General features: G+C 41.5%; 2 protein-coding genes across 4 annotated transcripts in view; one reads left to right on the plus strand and one right to left on the minus strand.

The window, feature by feature from the left end:
- The window catches only part of MXI1 (MAX interactor 1, dimerization protein), a 52,222-nt gene extending 48,099 nt beyond the window's left edge, over positions 1-4,123 (plus strand). For all 3 annotated transcript variants that reach the window (XM_085229048.1, XM_085229047.1, XM_003208151.4), the window contains exons 5-6: positions 368-539; positions 2,240-4,123. In XM_085229048.1, coding sequence (XP_085085174.1) covers positions 368-539; positions 2,240-2,403 — 336 coding nt within the window. In that variant the 3' untranslated portion in view covers positions 2,404-4,123. The remainder of the gene's footprint in view (positions 1-367; positions 540-2,239) is intronic.
- A 6,638-nt stretch (positions 4,124-10,761) lies between these two features.
- On the minus strand, positions 10,762-19,571 carry SMNDC1 (survival motor neuron domain containing 1). The gene is made up of 6 exons (XM_085229049.1): positions 19,420-19,571; positions 19,030-19,149; positions 15,656-15,798; positions 14,440-14,601; positions 13,265-13,418; positions 10,762-12,536 (listed from the first exon to the last, which is right to left on the minus strand). Exons 2-6 carry the CDS (start codon positions 19,147-19,149, stop codon positions 12,399-12,401), a joined length of 717 nt encoding a protein of 238 aa, XP_085085175.1. The 5' UTR covers positions 19,420-19,571; the 3' UTR covers positions 10,762-12,398.
- Between the last annotated feature and the right edge of the window lie 93 nt (positions 19,572-19,664).

Consider the following 19,664-nt stretch of genomic DNA (forward strand, 5'->3'; position numbering starts at 1 on the left):
GATTGGTTTGGTTAAGGGAATTGAGGCCCCTTTGTGGACATCCGTGGTAATGCAGGTGGCTGAACTCATGAGGAATGACCCACAAGCTGCTACACTTCATTTAGAGAGGCTCTGTCTTCAAAGCCTTTTGATACCACTGCATATGACTTATCCGGGTTTGGAAACTGGAAAAGTTGTGAAGAAGTAGCATAGAAACTGCCAAGAGAGGCTTCTGGAACTTGGAAGGCAGCTTCTTTCAGTGTTCTTGCAGCTTAAATCCTTCTAGGATCTGGGAATGTCTTGAATAAAGCAGGTGGCTGGGCAGTAGAGGTGGGAGGGAAAGATAAAAGGATGAAACTTGTTACTGAGATGTATTTGATCATGTCAGAAACTTGAAGAGGTCGAGAGAAGAAGCCAACACCAGCTTGAGAACCTGGAACGAGAACAAAGATTTCTAAAGAGAAGACTGGAACAACTACAGGGTCCTCAGGAGATAGAGCGAATACGAATGGACAGCATTGGATCTACCATTTCCTCTGATCGTTCGGACTCTGAGCGAGGTGGGTGTCTCTGAATTGCTGGTGAATCTCCAGAGCTCTAAGAGGAGGGAGCACGAGGCAGATCCATTTCTTGTCTCTTAGCTATGCCCTTCTCTGTGACCTTTGGTATTTAGGCTACTGATTTTGCTCACACACGTATGCACATACATGTGCACACATACACTCTCCTACGAGGGCAGACTGAGTGGGTCGAGGCTGTTCAGCCTGCAGAATAGAAGGCTCTGAGATTACCTGATAGCAGCATTTCAGTATCTACAGGGGAGCTAGAAGAAAGAAAGGGACAGACTCTTCAGCAGAGTCTGTGATGATAGGACAAGGGGAAATGGTTTCAAAGTAAAAGAGGGGAGACGTAGGTTGAGTATAAGGAAAATGTCTTTTACAGTGAATGATGGTGAGGCACTGGAACAGGTTGCACAGAGATGTGATGCAAGCCCATCCCTGGAGACATTCAAGATGAGGCTGAAGGGGGTTCGGAGCAACCTGATAGAGTTGTGGATGTCCCTGTTCACAGCAGGGGAGTTGGATGACCTTTAAAGGTCCCTTCCAACTCTAAGGATTCTATGATTCTATAGCATACATGAAAATTTTTGTCTTTTGCATGAATTGTTAATTAATTAAATAGTTTGGAAGAAGCATTGCTTTTGTCAACACATACAGATTCCTATGACTTTTCATGTGACCTGTTCTCTGAAGAGCTCTTCGAAAAGTGAAAGCATTCCTTACAAAAACATAAATGGCTGTGGTCACAAGATGGTAGCCAAATACTTGTTGTCGAAGATGGAATAGATGTGCTTTTTTTTTTTTTTTTTTGTATGTTTTGGCATCAAAAAAGCATGCTGCAAGGCGACATCTAACTTCTCATTCCCCCCAGTGTATTTCCTGTTTTCAGGCCTACTGTGGCGTAACCAAGCACAAACAGAACTAAGCAAATTGACTCTTAAAATTCCAGGAATCATTCTACCACTACCTCCCTTTCTTTTCCAAGTTTCCTATACAGTTCATCTCAATTAAAACTGGATAGAGGTCATCTGAATAGCTAAATGAATTTGAATAATTTTCTTTTTTGAAACATCTCAGCTGTGGATCCTAGGTAGGCACAGTAGGTGTTTCAATACTTACTGACAGCCAAACATCCTGTGTAATTTGTGTTTGAATCTACAGTTTGGAAAAAAAAATAATTGGAAAATGTTTAAATGCTGTGGAAACCAAGATGCCTGGTTGACTAGATTACTGCTTTCTAATTCCTTCTTAAAAAAAAGAGATTGAAGCTTTTAGTTCCACCATCAGAAAATAACCCAAATCCTCATGGTAATGCCCTCTATTTGTGATCCCAGCTTTCAGAAAGTGATGCCAAGCAAGTAGCATGGTAAAAGGGTAACTTCAGGCTCTGTTTTCTCTCTTATCCTCTGTTTTATCCTTTTTTTTTTCTTTTTTTTCTCTCCCCCTCCTCCCCCTTCCCCCCCAACACTGGGGTAATACAGTTTCAAAGAACAGAGATAAAATACCAAGTTCAGTGCATGGGGTGGCTCACCTATGCTGGTAATGTGGTCTGCATGCTCCCTTTGCAAACTCCCTAAGAAAAACTCCAGACTGGTAGCTTATCTTTTTATAAATCATGTCCTGGCAGCTTTGCTGACCTGAAAGGAGCAGTTGTGTTTGTGGTACTAATATGTGTGTTTCTCTCATTTCATTTTTTTTAGAAGAGATTGAAGTGGACGTTGAAAGCACAGAGTTCTCCCATGGAGAAGTGGACAATATCAGCACAACCAGCATCAGTGACATTGATGATCACAGCAGCTTGCAGAGTATTGGGAGTGACGAGGGTTACTCCAGCGCCAGTGTCAAGCTCTCGTTTGCTTCCTAGAACCAAGTGAGATGACAGTGCAGGGTGAATGATTTCACTGGGGTGATCAAACTGGGTCCTAGATGCCAGTATCCTCTTTCAGAAATGACATATTGACAGCTAGTCCTGGAGAGACCTGTAAATAAAACCTTTTGGGTAAAGGAAGAAACTCACATGTTCATTTGGTCACGTTACCAATTCCAATTCCTGCTGGCAAAAAGTTAGACCAAACTGTAGTCCCATCGAAGTCAGCGATAACCATTTGTTTCTGTGGGACCTGGATATAGACCTTAGTGACAAAACACTTTGTTTTGAATTTATTTGTTTGAAAGAGGATACTAGAGACTCATCCCTCTCTTTCTGTCATGAGATCTGGGAAATGTCAGAATTTTGTATGTTGCATTCAGGCTGAACAACCTAATTTAGGCCCTTCTGAAGAGCTTTTGTGGTCCTAAAAGGACCATGTCCTACAATTTATCACAATCCAATGCTGTTGTAATGTACTAGGAAATTTTTGAGGACATAAGTAGCCTAGGGATAACAACATCAACAATAATATTAAGGTCTCATTCTGTGCCCAGAGAGAGGGGCAGCAAAGAGATGTTCAGGAAAGAATACCATTCAGCTCAGCTTTCTGTTGGACGTCATTTAAAAAGCAAGTACCTCTGATGCGTGGCTAAAGCAAGGGGTACACACTTGTAATCTACCAGCACTTCATGGGCTGTGTCATGCCTCAGGCTGTGACACCAACAGCAGATCTCCCGGTAGATGTGTGCCCATACGCCGGCACACAGCCAACTGAGGACAGAAAGAAACCAGCACATAGAAGAGGTGATATGCCAGAAAGTCATGCCCAGATACTGAGCCACTATGACCTTTTTATTTGATGAGATTTTTTGATAAACATTTGTAAATGTGTTGGGAGAGAAAACACCCCAAGTCTGATGCGTCTTTTTAGAGCTTGTCCATACAAAACCTTAGATGTCTTTTATATGAATTTATGCCATGAAAAGATCTCTGTTTTGATGAAGCACTTGACCCAATGAAATGCAAAGATGCTTTTTGCCGTGCACACAGTGGATGGAGGCTGTGCTAGCTGCAGAAGGCCAGATTTGGTGAGGGTTTCTTCAAATTTCTTTTTAGAATCATTCCCTTTGCTGACTTTTAAAGTTCCAGTCCAGTAGTTAACCTAGTTAAGCTCAGCACATCTCTCACGTTAATGTAATGTTTTTGACTGCACGTCCTGTTCCCAAGGGCCTTGCCATCACACCTGTGCAGGTGCTGTTAAGAGCTGTTCTAGCGAATGTTTTCTAATTTTCTCAGAGACGAGCATTCTAACCTGCACTTTGAGGGCTTTGCTTTTTTATTTTTTGTCTTTTTAATGGCCAGGATTTCATTTTTCCAAGTTTTAAAAACCTTAATAGAGTTCTCACCTATGGCATTGTTTGAAACTTTGTATATCCTTAAGTAATTTAACTACCCCTCATTACTAAGAAAAGAAGAGGAAAAAAAAAATGCTTTATAAAATTCATAACTTATTGCTGATTTGAATGGGTTGTTAATTTCAGTCCTTTAGACTTTATTTTATTGTTTTAGGTAGGGTTGGGCAAAAAGGTAAAATAAAAAAAAATAAAATAAAAACAACCATATTTAGCAGTGCAGTGGAATTGTGTTTAAATGTTAGCATATGGTCCCCATTAAAGTAGCACTTTAACGCCATTAAACATTTCTGTATCTGAAATGAGTCGTGTTCTTCCATCTTGGTCATTCGTATCACTTTAGCTGACACTTTGTTCTTCTTGTGCCCTTTGATCCCGTGATGAGAAGATCTTGAATGATTCTGCTGTCGAGTTGTGCATTATTATGAATTGCCTGTGTTTAACTATTCTGGTGTTTTCCCTGCTCTTCTCAAAATGTGTCATCCTCTGTAAGAGGCACAACACATACACTTGAGTAGAGGAAATAATCTTTCCATGGCTGATCTGTTTCCGTTTGTTTTGTGTGCTTGGTTTTTTTCCTTTTTTTTTTTTTTTTAATTATTTTTAATTTGTTTATTATGTCTGGATCAGGTTGCTGTTGTTAAATCTTTCTTCACTTGTGTGCATGTAATACAGTGGCTCAGTACATCTGTTCTTCCTTCTGGGAGGTGACCTGGAAGGAACAGGAGTCTGTCACAGACTGAATTGAGTGCTAGGTTAATTAATAGGGCCCAAGGGTTTTGGTAGAAGAATGTGCTGCTCAGATTTGTTTGGGGCCCATATAACCTCTGAATGACAGGAGTTTGGGGTAGTGATGAAGAAGAGGAATCTTCAGCTCTAGCAAGCGTGACTTCATTTATTCACTATTACTCTACTTGGAAGTGTTGATCACCGGCAGCCTTGGTGCTGTGCAGCAGAATTCCAGTGGGAATTACTTATCTAATGGCCTTTTTCTTTAGCAGTCTCAGCACCTCTTCCTTCCTGTTATTCTTGTTTCTTTTAAATGGCCACTGGGGAAAGAAATATCACACCTGAGAAATACTAAAGTTCAGGAGTTGCTCTGTTTTCTTAGTTGGTATAAAACTGTCATGTGTCTATGGTTGGATTAAATGTGATTGAAATGTTTGCTTGCATGGAACAGGGCCAGTATCTCCCACCTTTTGTAGCATTGTGGGCTTGGAGGAGTCTGGTATCAGCTGCAGATACTGGGGGAAAATGTAGCAGGGAGCGATGAGTTTATCGTGACTTCACCAAGGGCAGATCATGCCTGACCAATCTGATGGCCTCCGACAGTGGTGTGGTGGCATCTGTGGACAACATAAGGCCAACTGATGACATTTACCTGGACTTCTGTAAGGTCAAGTTTCTCATCTTTTGAAAGCTGAGATGGTCCTCCGTACTGCTTAGCTTTAAGAGAATCCATAGAGCAAGATTTATTGGCCCTAGATGTCTGCCCACCAGACTGTTTTCACCCGGAGTAATGCCGTAATGTGGGCATGGAGTCGCATTTCCCTTTTATATTTGCAAAATAGAGTGATTTTCTTTTTATGCTTTTCTTCTTGTACACTGCTGTTTGGTGCCCTTTTATGTTTTATTTTTTTTATTTTTTTTATCTTTTAACTTTTATGTTTGGTGTGTAACAGAAGCCCTAAATCTATTCCTATCTATGCAATTTTACAAGAACACGGTGCCTTTTCCTACGAAACAGAATCAGATGAGCTTTCCTTAGGCAGCACACCCAGCCATGCACACACACAGCTCCTTCGTAAGCTCGTTCTGCCAAGTCCTCCCTCTGCAAATTACATCTCTGATGGGTCCTTTTGCTACGGACAAACCCATTAAAAAGACCATCCAGCATTTTCCTTCTTTTGACACAAGCATATTACAGTATGTCATCTTGTGTCTGCACACAAGGTGGAGATGACTATCTGGCTGCATTTGTCACGGTTATCCTGTGATGAGTTGTCACTTGAAGGTCATTTTAATGTCCGTTCCATTAGAGGCATGTCACTGACGGAAGGTGGTCACAAATCTGTCTGTCTCAAGAAATCTGTAGGTCAACAGGAATCGGGTTAACTGCACATATGGATCATTTTCCAGGTTTTGTCGTCATCTTTTCATTCCGTTTGTTTACTTCTATCTGTTACTGGGCTCTGAGCTCCAGCCTCTCCTTTTCTGCTCTTTGTTCTCTTATCCGTGTTGCTCCCTGTTTGCAGCCCAAGTTTTTGTGTTGCTCTGTTGAAACTGAAGAAATATTTGGCCTCACCATCTTGTTCACTAATTGGAAAAGTCTTGTTTTCCCCAGAACTGTAAGCTATGATTGTTATATGTTTTCTGGCACCAGCTCTATGTCACTAGAAAGAGAAATTCAGGTAACTTCCTGGAAGGTTGTGTTTTTTGTTAGTTGTTTTTTGTTTGTTTGTTTTTTAATGGCAATTTATTCTGAATTTAGAGAGGGCACTACTAATATTAACAAAGGGGGGGAAAAAATCCATAAATAACACAATAAAAACTGGGGTTTTTTTGTTGTTGTTTTTTTCCTGGGGCTTTGTCCTGTGGACAGATTCTCTGCCGAGTGATTAATTCTGTGCTCTGATAGTGACTGAAACTCCTCTGCATCTGAGATAAATCCTCTGAATTGTCCTGCAGACCCTCAGGGAAGAGGAGTGCATCTCTCTTCCTCTGTGTTCTTCAGTCTGCACAAGGTATCTAGAAAATTAATGCTGTTGAAAATACTGATGTGCTGTCAAACGTGTTTGAAATTGGCTGATAGATCTAAGTGATGGCTGGGAGGATGAACATCAGGCAGAAGAGTGGTTGACTGCATACGCAATGTTTCCCTTTGGAGCTACACGTACAGAAATGTTTAACTGATGATGATACGTTTATGCTGAGCCCTGATTTTGCTGCTCATTTCTTTCTGAAAAGAGGACCGATGTGTTTAATTATTAGGCAGAAGTAAGAATACAGAAGCAGTGGGTATTGGTGCTATGGCTGTGCTTAGTACTCCTAAATATGTAGTATTTAGCATTTCTGTTGGCGGTGGTGCTCTGTTTGACCAAAGCTGAGGAATTCTCTCCAAAGGGAGGATGCTGTTTTAGAGGTCTAGAGAGACTTGTGTTCCTCGGGGTACAGGAGAGGCATCTGAGAGCTGGATGGAAAGGTGCTGCACGCATTGCCTGCAGCACTTGGCTGTGTGGGGCTGTAACAGATGTCCGTGCAAGCCAAAGGCGTGAAATGTTTTCTTCAAGAAGAACCTTCAATGTTAACCATGCTGTTAAGGCTATGGGTAATATTTGATATTTTTTAACACTATCCTACCACACAGGAAAAAGTTGTTCCCATTGGTTGTGGTACCTACATGAAGCCCAAGGGTTGTTGCCTTGGAAAGAAGCAGCTGCTCTCTGGGACATGGACGGAGGCTGGGGCTTTGCAGGTCACCTTTCTTACCCCTCCTTAGTGCCGTGCTTCTGTGTGTGTGATGGAAAGGCAGGGAGGAGGGCTGGCAGCTGGGCTCAACATGCAGGGTGCTGTTCAGTGAACACTGGCCCACTGGAAAGGAGCTCACGTGAACTTGCCTGTTGGGATCCTCTGCTGATAAGTAATGAGGCCAAATGTAAATCCAGAATCCATGCTGCTGCTTAAAGGGGCTTGATGCTGACTTCAGTGGAACGAAGCAGACAGCTGAACGTTTCCACACATCCCCTTTTTCTTCCAAACACCCTGATTTCCAGAGTGAGCTGTTGGGGTGAGCTGATGAATGAGTCGTTTGACACCTAGTTGCCTCTGTGTCTTCATCCACAAAATCTGGATTATAGTCTGTTGCAAGCTGTGGTCTTGCAGGGAAGCTTCATTTTAATATGACGTTTACTCAGAGGAATCAAAGCACTGCACAGGGTTTACATCAGTCTTCAGCTGGTGGAGGGAGGGCAGTGGCTTCAGCACATTTTTAGGGAGTGAAGAACGGTTCTAGCCAGCGCTTGTGAAGCCATGTGGTGTGTTTGCATGCTGGAGATATGGTATTAACAAAGCTAAGAAATCAGGAGAGAAGTATAATAGTGAATGGCTCTGAGTACTGGTGACAGTGCTAATCCCACCTCCAGGGACGTTCCCAGGTTGGGATTTTTCGGCAGTAAGATTCTCTGGAGTGTTTCATCATACGGATCTGACTGTTGTATGTATGTATGGATCTGGAGGACACTGGCTTCCTGTCTCCTTCCAGCTAGCCATCACATGCCTCCATAAGCTGGAATGGCACTCTGTGTGTGTGCTGTCAGCTGTGAGCAGTTTGCCCCTTCTGTTATGTCCATTGAGTTTGTGAATGTTACAGCAGAGCTGCATTTCTGCAATGAATAATTACGATCTTGAGGAACATACAGCAAAAACGTGTGTCATCAGATGAATATAAATCACTTTATGGTGGTTTTAACTGTGGCTGCTGGTCAGAATTTGCACGTAACTAATTCCATGACTTGGGCTACCAGTGATCTAGATTGTGCTTAAGTGTTGCTAAGGCTAAGGTTTGGAAATTCTTTCAGTTTATCCCCTTTTCAGAGCAGTTTGCCTCAAAACAGTGAATTGGTTTGGATCTCCTCCTGGAAATTTGGTAGAGAAATGCTCTCTGCTCTTCTGGAGTAGTGGTCAACTCTACAGAACAGTATTTCCTTATGAATGTTCAATAGGTCTGTTAAAAACACAAGGCTTAATAAAGCCTACATCACTTGATTCCTCACTGAGAATTTCTCTCTGGGAAGCAGTATCATCTTTCAATCTAGGTGAGAGTGAGACATTTCCAGACATCTTCCATCAGCATTCATCATGGGAAAGCTTTGCATTTCTGTATGGACCAAAGAGTCATAGCAAGGTGAGTTCAGCTTAGAAATATCATTCCTTTACAACAGGATATAGAGTGCTTTTGTGTAGCTGCCTTCACTGAAGTGTCAGAACCTCTGAAGTCAAGATGTTTAATCAATCAGGTCATATGTAACTAGCTTGGCTCTATGGCATGGATGTTTACCATACATATGATGCAAACATCACTGTCTCTTTTGCAGTGTGATTTAAATGCAGCTTTTTGAAGATCAGATAAAGATTGGACAAGTAATGCAATGCAGAGAGCAGTACCACCTGCACAGCAGTGGTACTTTCCTTGGGCCTGACCCAAGAACATTTTCAGAAATCCCATTTTTAATGGAACTATTGCAAGAGACACACAGTAGTGGCTGTTTTACTAAATACTGCCAATATGCCAACCAGGCTAGTAGAGAAAGTGTAGAAACTTAACCATCTTTTTGCCTTCTAAACTTGTCCCATGTTGAATTGTAATTGCTTAAGTTCAAATTCCTTCTCTGTATTTACAAACAGCTTGGAGGCCAAACAGATCCAGAAATAAGTGCAACAAGTCTCAGTGGATTGCCATGACCATGAAACTTGCATTGGTCAGTATAAATCCTCTCTTACATCTTTATGTTGAATATGTTAAGCTGCTGGTAAAAATTAGTAATTACCTCTTTAAAAAATGTTTACTGATACAATGGCAATGTTCACTGCATCTAAAATCATTACTCTTAGGACTGTTCTGAATGCTGACAATGTTACGAGTCTCAGATTTGCACTGTCTTAATTTCCTCAGATTACAGTTCTGTACAAAACTGAAACTGGACTGGATGAACTGTTTTCTGTAGCAAGAGATGGACATCCTATAGAGCTAGTCTTGGACAGTAAAGAAACAAATGTATATGCTGACATTTTTCCAATACATCTCTGCATTTTTACTGCTGTGCTTAATGCAAACTTTTCCTCCTTCCTTTTGGTGTCTTCGAAGTACTGTCTGTTATGAGTTGCTAGCACAGGGGTAGGTGCTTATTGTGCTCGCCGAGAGGCTGGGTGTCAGAAACCACTTCAGGTCACTTCAGCTTTTGTAGAGTAAGGAGCTTTTTTTTTTTTGGCACTGCTGTTTTTGAAAGTCAGACCACTGAGAAGCGACTTGATGCTGCAGAATGAGGAAACAGCCATGTAACCTGATCTTACAAGGAACAGCTGTGGGCAAGATAGCAGTCTTAGGTTTTGTTTTGATGTTGTTTGTTTAAACAAGAGGTCTTAAAGCTACTCTCTCTGTTCCATAGCTCAGGCCACTCCAGCCACAGTGACGGAACTACCACAAGCTGTTGTAAGCAAGGCATCTAGGGAAAAAAGCTTTTATCGAGGGTTTACTTAGGCAGCATTTCTTTCCAGTGCCCAACTACAGCAAAGTTCGAGGCAGCCGACAGCATAAAAGATCACTAAGTTGCTCAAAGAAAATGGTGGTTTTTTCCTCTATCGAGTCAGAACAACTGTATTTGAGTCTCCCTAGTTTTTTAAAGGAAGGGATCAGCACAAAGCCCATAGAACCAGCTAGTTGTAACTTGGGCTGGGCTGTTAAAAAGGGAGGCTCACATATCATTGTGTTCTGGTGTCTTGTAAGTTCTTTACAGAACTAGCTAACAGTCCTGTGATAGACCATCTATTATTATACTTAATATATTGAAAGATGAGCACGTCAGCATCCCCAAGGAGATGTAAATGTAAAACCAATGGCATAGCTGAGATATGGTACAGCACAAACTCTCTCTCCAAAAAGCAGTGGGTTCTTCCCTCAGATTATTTTAGTTTAAATAAGAGTTTTTCTAAGCAGAAGAAAGTTTACACTTACCTCCAATTAGCAGCAAAGATGAGGAATTAGGATCTACTTGATTTTGCATTGCTAGTGACGTACTTTTGATTGACTTCTGAGTTTCATGTTCTCTATACTCATTTTTTTCCCATCTCTCCTGTGTAGCATCAGCAGATTCTATACTTATCTATAGCATGATTATTTACTGTGCCCAGCCACACATACATTATGTTCACTTTGACAAACATATCCAGCAGATTTTAAACACTTTATTTAATAAAAGTTAAACATACAAAACTGAAATTAACACACTTTGTATTCATAAAAATCACCTTCTCCCATTATAGGGAAAACTTCTTTCTATGCATGGATTCTAAACTACCAGTTGTAGAGTTTAGCTTGAGTTGTGACTCAGGTAACTGATGGATATCTCCACCAATCAGTGCATCAACAATTGCTGACGTGACCTGATCTAGGTAACAAATTACAAAATGAGCTACATTAACATAATATACAGGGAAATAACGGTCAGGGTTAATGAACAAGATGCACCCTTTAATCATTTAATGGGAGAAACAGCTGATGTACTCTTGTCCATTAACTCAGCCCTAGATTTTACAAAAATAATATCTACATTGTATACAGGGCTACCCATTAAGTTCTTTGAACACATTACGGATTCAGAGATGGCACCACTACCATAAGTGGGAGACAAATAACAGAAGAAAGGCAAATCACATGAAATACAAAAAAGCAAGAGCTTTTACACGTGGCTTCCTGAATAGAACTGAAGGGGCTCAGCAGCACTGTAATACAGCTGAAGTTACAATGAACACTAGGGCCAGTCAGTTATTTACGGACAGAAACTTGAGACTAACCTTCACTCACTCACAACTAAGTGGGATCTAGGCATTCATACCTGCTATGCTTTAGTACTACTTCACGAGACGGAGGCAGCCCAGACACAAGGTGTTACTGTCTGCTCAAGGTCTGTGACCATGCCATCAAAACTCTAAGCTTGAAAACTGCAAGAGGGGAGGTGATGACATTTCCAAAGCATAACCATCCAGAGTTCTCCCACCTCTAGTCCCTGGGGCAAGGGGGCACTGCTTTAAGTACAGTTCTGTTCTTTGAAACTGAAGTCTCTTCCTATGTTGTGCTGGTTACGTTTCAGTAACTTCCTGTTAAAATTGATGACTATTAAAGAAAAAGATTTCCTTTACTTAACTTTTAGCACAGGAAATTTAGACTGGAATTAAAGTCAGATTTATTGTTTCTAGCACATGAATCAGACTTAGTAATAAAAATCACAACAGCCCTGTCCTGCCCTCATTCACAGCTGTACAAAACTATCTGCAGTGGATTTGTAAGGGAGTAATTTAGAACCTCCTTTGTAATTCCACGTGACTTACATGCTATGATGTAATCTTTCTCCCAGTGCTGCAGCAGCTCTGTAACACTGAGCTTGTCTCTGAGACCAGCAGACAGCACTGTGACTACAGAAATGAGGGAGGCTTTATAGGTGCCATTTTTATACTACCACTTTTCTTGAGGGGAAAAAAAAAAAAGAAAACTTTAGCATCCATACAAATGGAAGATTCTGGAGATCAAACTTCCAGATAACTACTGCTTTAGCATAAGAGGTAGCAGCAGTTCATGAAAGCATTCACCCACAGAACGTATTTTAATGCAACTACCAAAAAAAATGATGAGGAGAGTCAAATCAATAGTTGGAAATTTAAGGCTCATATCAGCTGAAGCCAAAGTGATGGTGACAAAATGGACTACTTGCTATGTGCCAACAAATAATTTACTTTTAGAAAAATATAATGATAAAAAGATAAGTGAAAAGCCCTGCAGAGATGAAGTTCGACCTTTTTCCCCTGCTACTGAGGCATCAAATGCCTGACGTTATATTTAGAGGTATCTTGATACTGTGTCATAGGTTTGTCTGCAATTCCACATGTTCCAACTCCCACTTTGCCAGTTACACTCTCTGGGGAAGCAAAAATACTCCGCTTTACCTGCAAATGGAAGAGAAAATACCATTTCTAAATGATGACTGATTTGCTTTTAGAAATGGGCAACCGTTACTATTTGAAGCATTTCAGAATCCTCAACCTCCTACTCTCCAGGCAAGCATGCTTTCCAAAGGCTAACTCACCTCTGGCATTATTAGCAGAAGAGACAGGGCTGGGCTGGAATATGCTGGATGTGATCTTTGCCCTTGCAGCCTTGGGTCAAGCCAATAATGAATACAATTCAATAGATCACCTTACGAGGAAGGTAAGTGCTCGTAAGGGAGAATTCAGATTTAGCACCATGTCTAGCAGCTCTCTTGGTTGAGCCATGACACAAATTTAAGTAAAGCTTCAGGATGTCCTCGCTAACTTTTTTGCAGTGTGCTTACTAGTCCACAGCAATTACTTACTGCCATGTGTGCTGCACCATAAACATAAGAGGACTTTGTTGGTTTAGATAGGCCTCGGGATCTTAACTCCAACAAATGCTGCACTGCAACACACAGTGAACCCAGTTCTTCGAGGTAAGTGCAAGCTCAGCCTCATGAGAATACCCCAAAGTCATCCAGTGCAAAACTAGGCCTTGAAAGTACAAAATAGCCAACTGCACGTTTCAAATAAGTCACAGGTGAACAAACTACCTTTAAAAACACCTTCTTCCCCTCTCCCAAGTTACTGCATAGAATTCTATGATCTTTAACTATTCACATATAGACAAAAAGCAAACAAACCTGGCCTTTTTTGTTTTTAGAATATGCTCTGTTGTTGAACTGTTGCCATTTGACTTTCTGGTCCTCTCGTTCCTGTTCAAGTTCTTTAATTCTCTGAGCTTTTTTCAAAGCTTTTTTCTTTTTATACTCCCGTTGCTGAGCTATCATCTCTTTTCTGGAAGAAAGGAAAAGAGGAAAAAAAAAAAGAGGTCCTTTATGTTTGTGTCTCTGTCTTTATATTCGTAGAGTATCCTGTAAGAAGCTAAAACCTCTCTGAAAGAAGGGCATGCACAACAGTTTTTCTTAAGTAAATACATAAAACAAAGCTTGTAAATGATGTCAAATTCTGGAAGGAAAAAATTCTCTCCATGCTGAAGTGTTACAATGCTCCTTTACGTATTTTGGGCACAATAATAATGACCACCTGATTAAGATCATGCCAAATGCAGCAGCCTGTGGGACTGAAGCCAATTTATTTCCAGAACTGGAAATATATCTTCTGGCACTTCTACATTTCAGAAGCATCGAGTGTTTGGAAAATGGAACTAGCTTGAGAGAAAAGTCAAAACTTCTCTGAAAGACTAAAGCACTCATGCTAACCAGTATTGGGCAGGGGAAAGGAGCACAATTTCATTGAAGGTAAGGAATTTCACATATAAATCTATGCCAAAACAGTGTCCCTCAGAGTGACCTTGTAAGATTTAAGTTCTGAAACTATACTCCCTTTTTTTGTTCCCAAAGGCTTTCAAACCTGAAAAATACCTTTAATACTTTTCTTTGTTAGGCACAGTAGGCTACTGAGTAAAGCACATCTCCCCCGTGATGGGATCAACAGAGAGACAGAGGCAGGAGCTTTGCAGTGATAAGTGTACTGACTTGTGAGCCAGGTAACAGATCTGAGAGCAGCCTGCAGTGGACCTGGGCTGTTAGCCTATCCACACACATATCTGTTATCTTGAGATAGCATAAGCTGAGTAAAACGGAGTCCTGTGTTATCTTGCCAGGATAGGTAACATACAGTGCCAGCCACAATAATCTGCTGAACATTGCTTGCCACATTGATTTATGATCCTTTTTAACAAATTCGTGAATGTATCGGTGAAAATAATTCTAAGGTTCTACATTGGCCAATTCTCAAAGCTGGGGGAAGAGGGGAAGCAAAGTAGCTTTCAGACTTAGGCCTTTATATTACTTACTTGGACATGGGTTTGTTGCCACTGTCCTCTTTTGCTTTTCTTCCCTCTTCCACAGGCTTGAGGTTGAACAGCGGTGTAACTTCAGCATTCCCATATCCAGCAAAAGTGACTGCAGCTGTTCCATTCTCCTCATCTATTTCTTCAATCTCAGCTTCATAACACCTGTAAAGATATCATGGCTGTAAGCATGTGAGTAAAGGTTTAATACTCAGCCCATCAACATCTACACTGTCAGCCAGCTAATGGCATAAAGTAAAAATACTTTGCAAATATCAGCCTTCGTTTTCAGGGACAACAAAGATCACACCAAGAGGTTGTTCTTAAGGCCAAAAGGACACAAGTACAAAGATTAGGTTCCGTTGACCTTAAGCATCAAGAAGCAACGATCTCAGCAGTTATCAAGACTAATGATTAATGCTTGAGCAGTCTAATCAGAAATCTTGATTTTGTTTCTAATTCTGGCAGGTCACGGGACTGGAAAAAGCCCCAACAAGATACAGTATTCAAAGAGTACAGCTTTCAGGGAATTCAGTGAGAATTAAAACATGGTAGCTCATCACTATAAAGATTTGGTTGCATTTTCTTCCATATGAAGAAGAGTTGAGAATACCTTAGGCACTAAAAATATTTCTTCTCCAACGCTTATAAAGTTTCAGAAATTAGGAAGTCAGAATAAACTGGTTTGGTTCCCAGAACTTCAAATGCTTGTGCAGTGGAGACTAACTCCAAAAATTCTACAGCTACTTTACGTATAGTCAGTTATTTCATAGCCAAAAAATAACATTTTAAATTAAAAACTAATTTCCAATTGTTCACACAAATTGAGATACAGAAAACTTTCTTAATAGTGATCAATTACAAACACATGAATATGATATTATGAATCGTATAGCCTGAAACCTTTATGAAACACTGCCACAAAATCAATTAACAAAAGTCTGCCACTTATTACATTAATAAATGGTCATCCACCAGTGCTACTCTGCTTGTATAAGGTTAGTAACAAACAGGGCATTTCTAGGAAATGACCCCACAGCTCTTTGCTTTATATCTACAGCACTGATCTTCATTAAAGGCGTACCACGAGAGCTAATTCTGTAGTTCTTTCCCAGTTTCTTTTTGCTTACTAGTTGCCCTAGGGGCAGTTCAAGCTGAATGAAAGTCTCTTACCATGGAACTATTTCATGTAACGGTTAGAGAAGTTTTCTACACTTACTGTCCATCTTCACTCCATATTGCCATACACCTATCCCCAACCTTCCAGGAGTGACTGGGGAGAGCAGAAGCAGAACTGTCGGAACTTGCAAGAGCTTCTGAAGGTTGCGTAGAAAGGAGATCTTTGGTCAGTTCTATGACTTCCTACAAAAGACAAAAACAACACAAAGAATAATTTTTCAAGTCCTGTTGCCGTTCATACTTTAAAACTGCACACCTACATAAGAGAGGTAAGGGCTTCACTGTATCTCAGTAAAGATCCCCATACCTTCCATAAAACTTTAAGTCACTTGTTATCTTTATACAATTTCATTCTAGAGGAATTGTTTATCCATAGGCATAAAGACACAGCTAGACAGCCTCGAGGGAAAGAAACTAAAAAAAATTAACAAGAGTGGTGTGACTTTGTGTATGTGGCTGCATGTTTTTGTATTCCTGCTGTACATAACACTCCTGTTCTCTGTCTAGCCAGCAGTTACTTCCATCCCTTCCACTGGGACTAGCTTACTGTTTTATATATAGTCATCTATAAAATACACAGCTATAATTGTAGCAAATGTAAGCAGTCAAACACTTTTCAGTTTATTCAAAAATAGCGGATTTGCTGAACTGATGCACTTGAAGCATCAGCTGTGGAAGAGTGCAGTGCTTTCTAGGATTGACACTCAGTAAAGCCCTTTCTTTTCTAAAAAGCATTCTGATGCATATTAAAGAAATAGATTTCTTTAAGTCATTTTAGGTGTTCCTTTTTCTCCACATTCAGTGACCTCAAGATTGCAGGTCAGGCATTCGCTTACTAATCCAGCAAGTTTTAGGTTGGTTTTAGTTCATGTGCTTAATAAATTTCTCCACTTCCTTTAACCACTATTCATTCAAATAGGAGCACACAGCCAGCCCTCTCCCCTGAACTTCCACCCCATATTATATTCTTATTCCCCAACACTGAGACCACTGATTTTGACTAGAATTAACAAATACTTAGGAGCCAGCATCTAAAGGAACATTTGAACTTTCTGTGCAAGGCAAGGGAACTCTGCAGTCACTAACAACTTTTCACACCTTAAGAGTATCACAGCACGAAACGCTGTCGCTCATCCAACTAACAGGAAGTAACTCAGTTATTGACAGTTACAGAGAAACAATAATCATCTGAGGGTCAGCGGAGCCTTAATTTTCCTCACAGCTTCACAGCTCGTTTCGGCTGTGGACTTAAGAAGACTAGCTCAGGAAAAGGTGGTGAAGAAGCTATTCTTCATTCCTCAAGAACATAAAGGATCATAAGCAGTTCCCAAATAGCAGGTTAACACAACATACCCTTCTGTGCACTTTTATCCGATAGCTACACAACCAGAATGAATGTCCTGTTGGTTTGTTGCAGCTGTTAACGTCTTAATTTATCAGCACCTCTCTAACAGAACTCTGTTCTTTGTTTTAAGGACCTGCTTGTTTCTAAATTTAACAGTAATCACAATGGGTACCAACCACAAGCACAGTGACATGCTGAAAATTACTTCTATTTAACTTTGGTCTCTATCTTCTATAACATTATAGCTGACCCAAAACAGACTCCGAGGTTAGCTAGTTTGAGAGAGCTCTTCAGAAAATACAGCATCAGTATAATTTTTCCTTCCAGGTGAGAAATCCCAAACTGGTAATCAACGTACAGCTATCTATATTCTGAAAATCAAGAGGCATGGTTTGAAATGGCTGTCATCTCAGCATGTCAAATGCATGTAAACTGAGTACCTGCATGATACAGAAGTGGTGAGTTGTTCTCACCACATTTGTTGGTGGTTTATTATAGAACTCAAAATGGGAGTAGCTGAAAAGCAGTCTACCAGGAATTCTTCAAATCTGATGAAGTCATTTAAACATCAAGCAAAAAATAGCAAACTTTTGGTAAAAGTCTTCCTGAGGTAGTTCTGTAGCAGTCCTTAAGGGAATAGCTTATTCAATGAAAGCTTTTGAACAAGAGACTACCACAGCAGCTTAGTCCAGCCAACTGAGCTGAGCAGCAGGGCGGGTGCCACGTCTTTGTGGCACAGAAGTGTGACCTGCAGAGAATTCCTGTGTGAATTTGTCAGGGTTTTTCCTCACCAACTGCTCTCTAAAAACTCGCAGAACTTCATATTCTAGAGTGCAACACCTGCTAACATCGTCTCCAACTAGAGAAGGTGGTGGCTGTCATCAGTTCTACTTCATGCAAAATGCAAAGTTTGTTGCTTTGCTGCATGGACGATGTTCAAGAAGCCCTTCAGTGAAACAAAAGGCAAAGAGCAAAACATTTATAAAAATTTCTTGTATTATTTATTTTAATCCTGTTAGTCAGGAATAAGCTCGGTACACAAAATGCAGAAGTGCATCTGTATTTAAAACATAAAAGGATCTTTCAATTTCATGGTAAGTCTTTCTAAACAAAAGACTGAACTAAAAAAAAAAAAAAGCTACACAGTCAGGACACAACTCACCGAACCCATTTTTACAATTGTTTGGTCGACATATTAAACCTGCAAAACATTGTCTATGTCATTTGCAAGGTGGAACATATGAATAGCAAACCTTTTGGGGACGAAAGTGTAAACATCTTCCCCATTCTGTGCAGAAAGCTTTTATAAAAAAGTTTGCAAGTTGTCCTTTCACATCAATGATCTCTGCATATCAAAGCCGAGGTCGTGTTGATATCATCCCATATGGGTTTTGCTGTGTATTTTAAAAATATAAAAATATACACACGCTTTTAATAGTGTACAACAAAGGACATTAAGATGATCTATTAAGTGCCCGTGGGCAGCAAGCCTTTGTAATTTAAAGGAATTCTAAAGATCGCTGACTTGAGTTACTGCTCGTATCTTGGTTGATGCATCATTCTTAATGCTGCTTTTCTATACAGAATAGTGGCTACTCAGTTTTGTACTGGGCAGTTTTATGCATCTTACCATTGCATCGTGTTAAAGCAATCCACAACAGAAAGGAGGCAGCATCTCACACGACATTTGAACAGTACCACTGTTTTCTTGTACGCCAACGTAACTTAATATACACAAGAATCTAAAAGCCCACTTATCAACTTAAAATTAGCCAGTGGTTTTTCTGGCACTGAATGGTACCTTAAGCACCAAAATGGTTTTAGCTTTCTACAGGGCGGGATGCTCAAACGTTTAAAGAAACTGCAGGTGGCAAATGAAGGACACATCTGTCTTCCTTTGTAATTTTGTAATGTTTAGGAAACTCTGTTGCCGTTCTTTCCCCCTAAGACAACCCTACCATAATTCCAACAAGTTATGAGAAAAGGAATTAGTAAATCTACCAACCACAGGGACATCTAGGAAAGGCGAAACACCACCAAATTCCCACGGGCCGCTCCCACCCCCTCACCTGTAAGTCCTTCTTTAACTTCAGCAAGTCCTCGTTGTCGGCATTCCCAGACAAGGCCGCCTCGACCTGCTGGAGCTGCGCCTTGTAGCTGGCCAGCTGCTTGGCCAGGTCTTCGGACATCTGCGGGAAACACACCGCTCAGACACGGACAGCACAACGCCGGGAAGCAGCTCGTTAACCCGCGCTGAGAACCGCTGCAGGGCCGACGGCCTGCGCCGCCCGCCGCCGGCAGGCTCGGGCCGAGGCCGATCCGATGCCCGGCCGCGCGGGGAGACCCGGCCGGCACGCGGGCCTAGGCCCGGGCCCGAGCGCGGGCTGCCTCCCGGAGGACAGGGAGAGGCGACGGGGCGGCAAGGAAGGACCGGGAGGGATCGAGCGGCCGCTTCTTACCTCGGCGGGCGCTGTGGGGCCCGAGGGCCGGGCCGGGGGCGCCGCGCTGGGAGCCGTCGGGCCGCCGCCGTCTGATCGCCGGAGCCGCGGGCCGGACTGCGGGGAGAGACGGGAAGTGGGCGGAGCCGAGGGCCAACGCGCGCCGGACGTCGCGAGAGCGGCCCTGCAGGTCACGTGTTTCTGGAGCGCGGCGCCGATTGGTGGAGCGCGCGCGTCGCGTAGAAGGGAACTCCGATCGCTGCGCA

The sequence above is a fragment of the Meleagris gallopavo genome, chromosome 8, assembly GCF_905368555.1.
Source record: "Meleagris gallopavo chromosome 8, MGAL_WU_HG_1.1, whole genome shotgun sequence".
In the NCBI taxonomy this organism is placed as follows: domain Eukaryota; kingdom Metazoa; phylum Chordata; class Aves; order Galliformes; family Phasianidae; genus Meleagris; species Meleagris gallopavo.

Bases quoted from the DNA above. Each gene is read 5' to 3' on its own strand.
- SMNDC1 (XM_085229049.1), bottom strand. From the start codon at position 19,149: ATGTCCGAAGACCTGGCCAAGCAGCTGGCCAGCTACAAGGCGCAGCTC. The intron at 14,602-15,655 runs GTAAGTGTAGAA...ATATCTTTACAG, and splicing joins ATATGGAGTGAAGATGGACA to GTGTTATGAAGCTGAGATTG. The intron at 12,537-13,264 runs GTTTGTTTGCTT...TTCCATTTGCAG, and splicing joins CTAAAAACAAAAAAGGCCAG to GTAAAGCGGAGTATTTTTGC.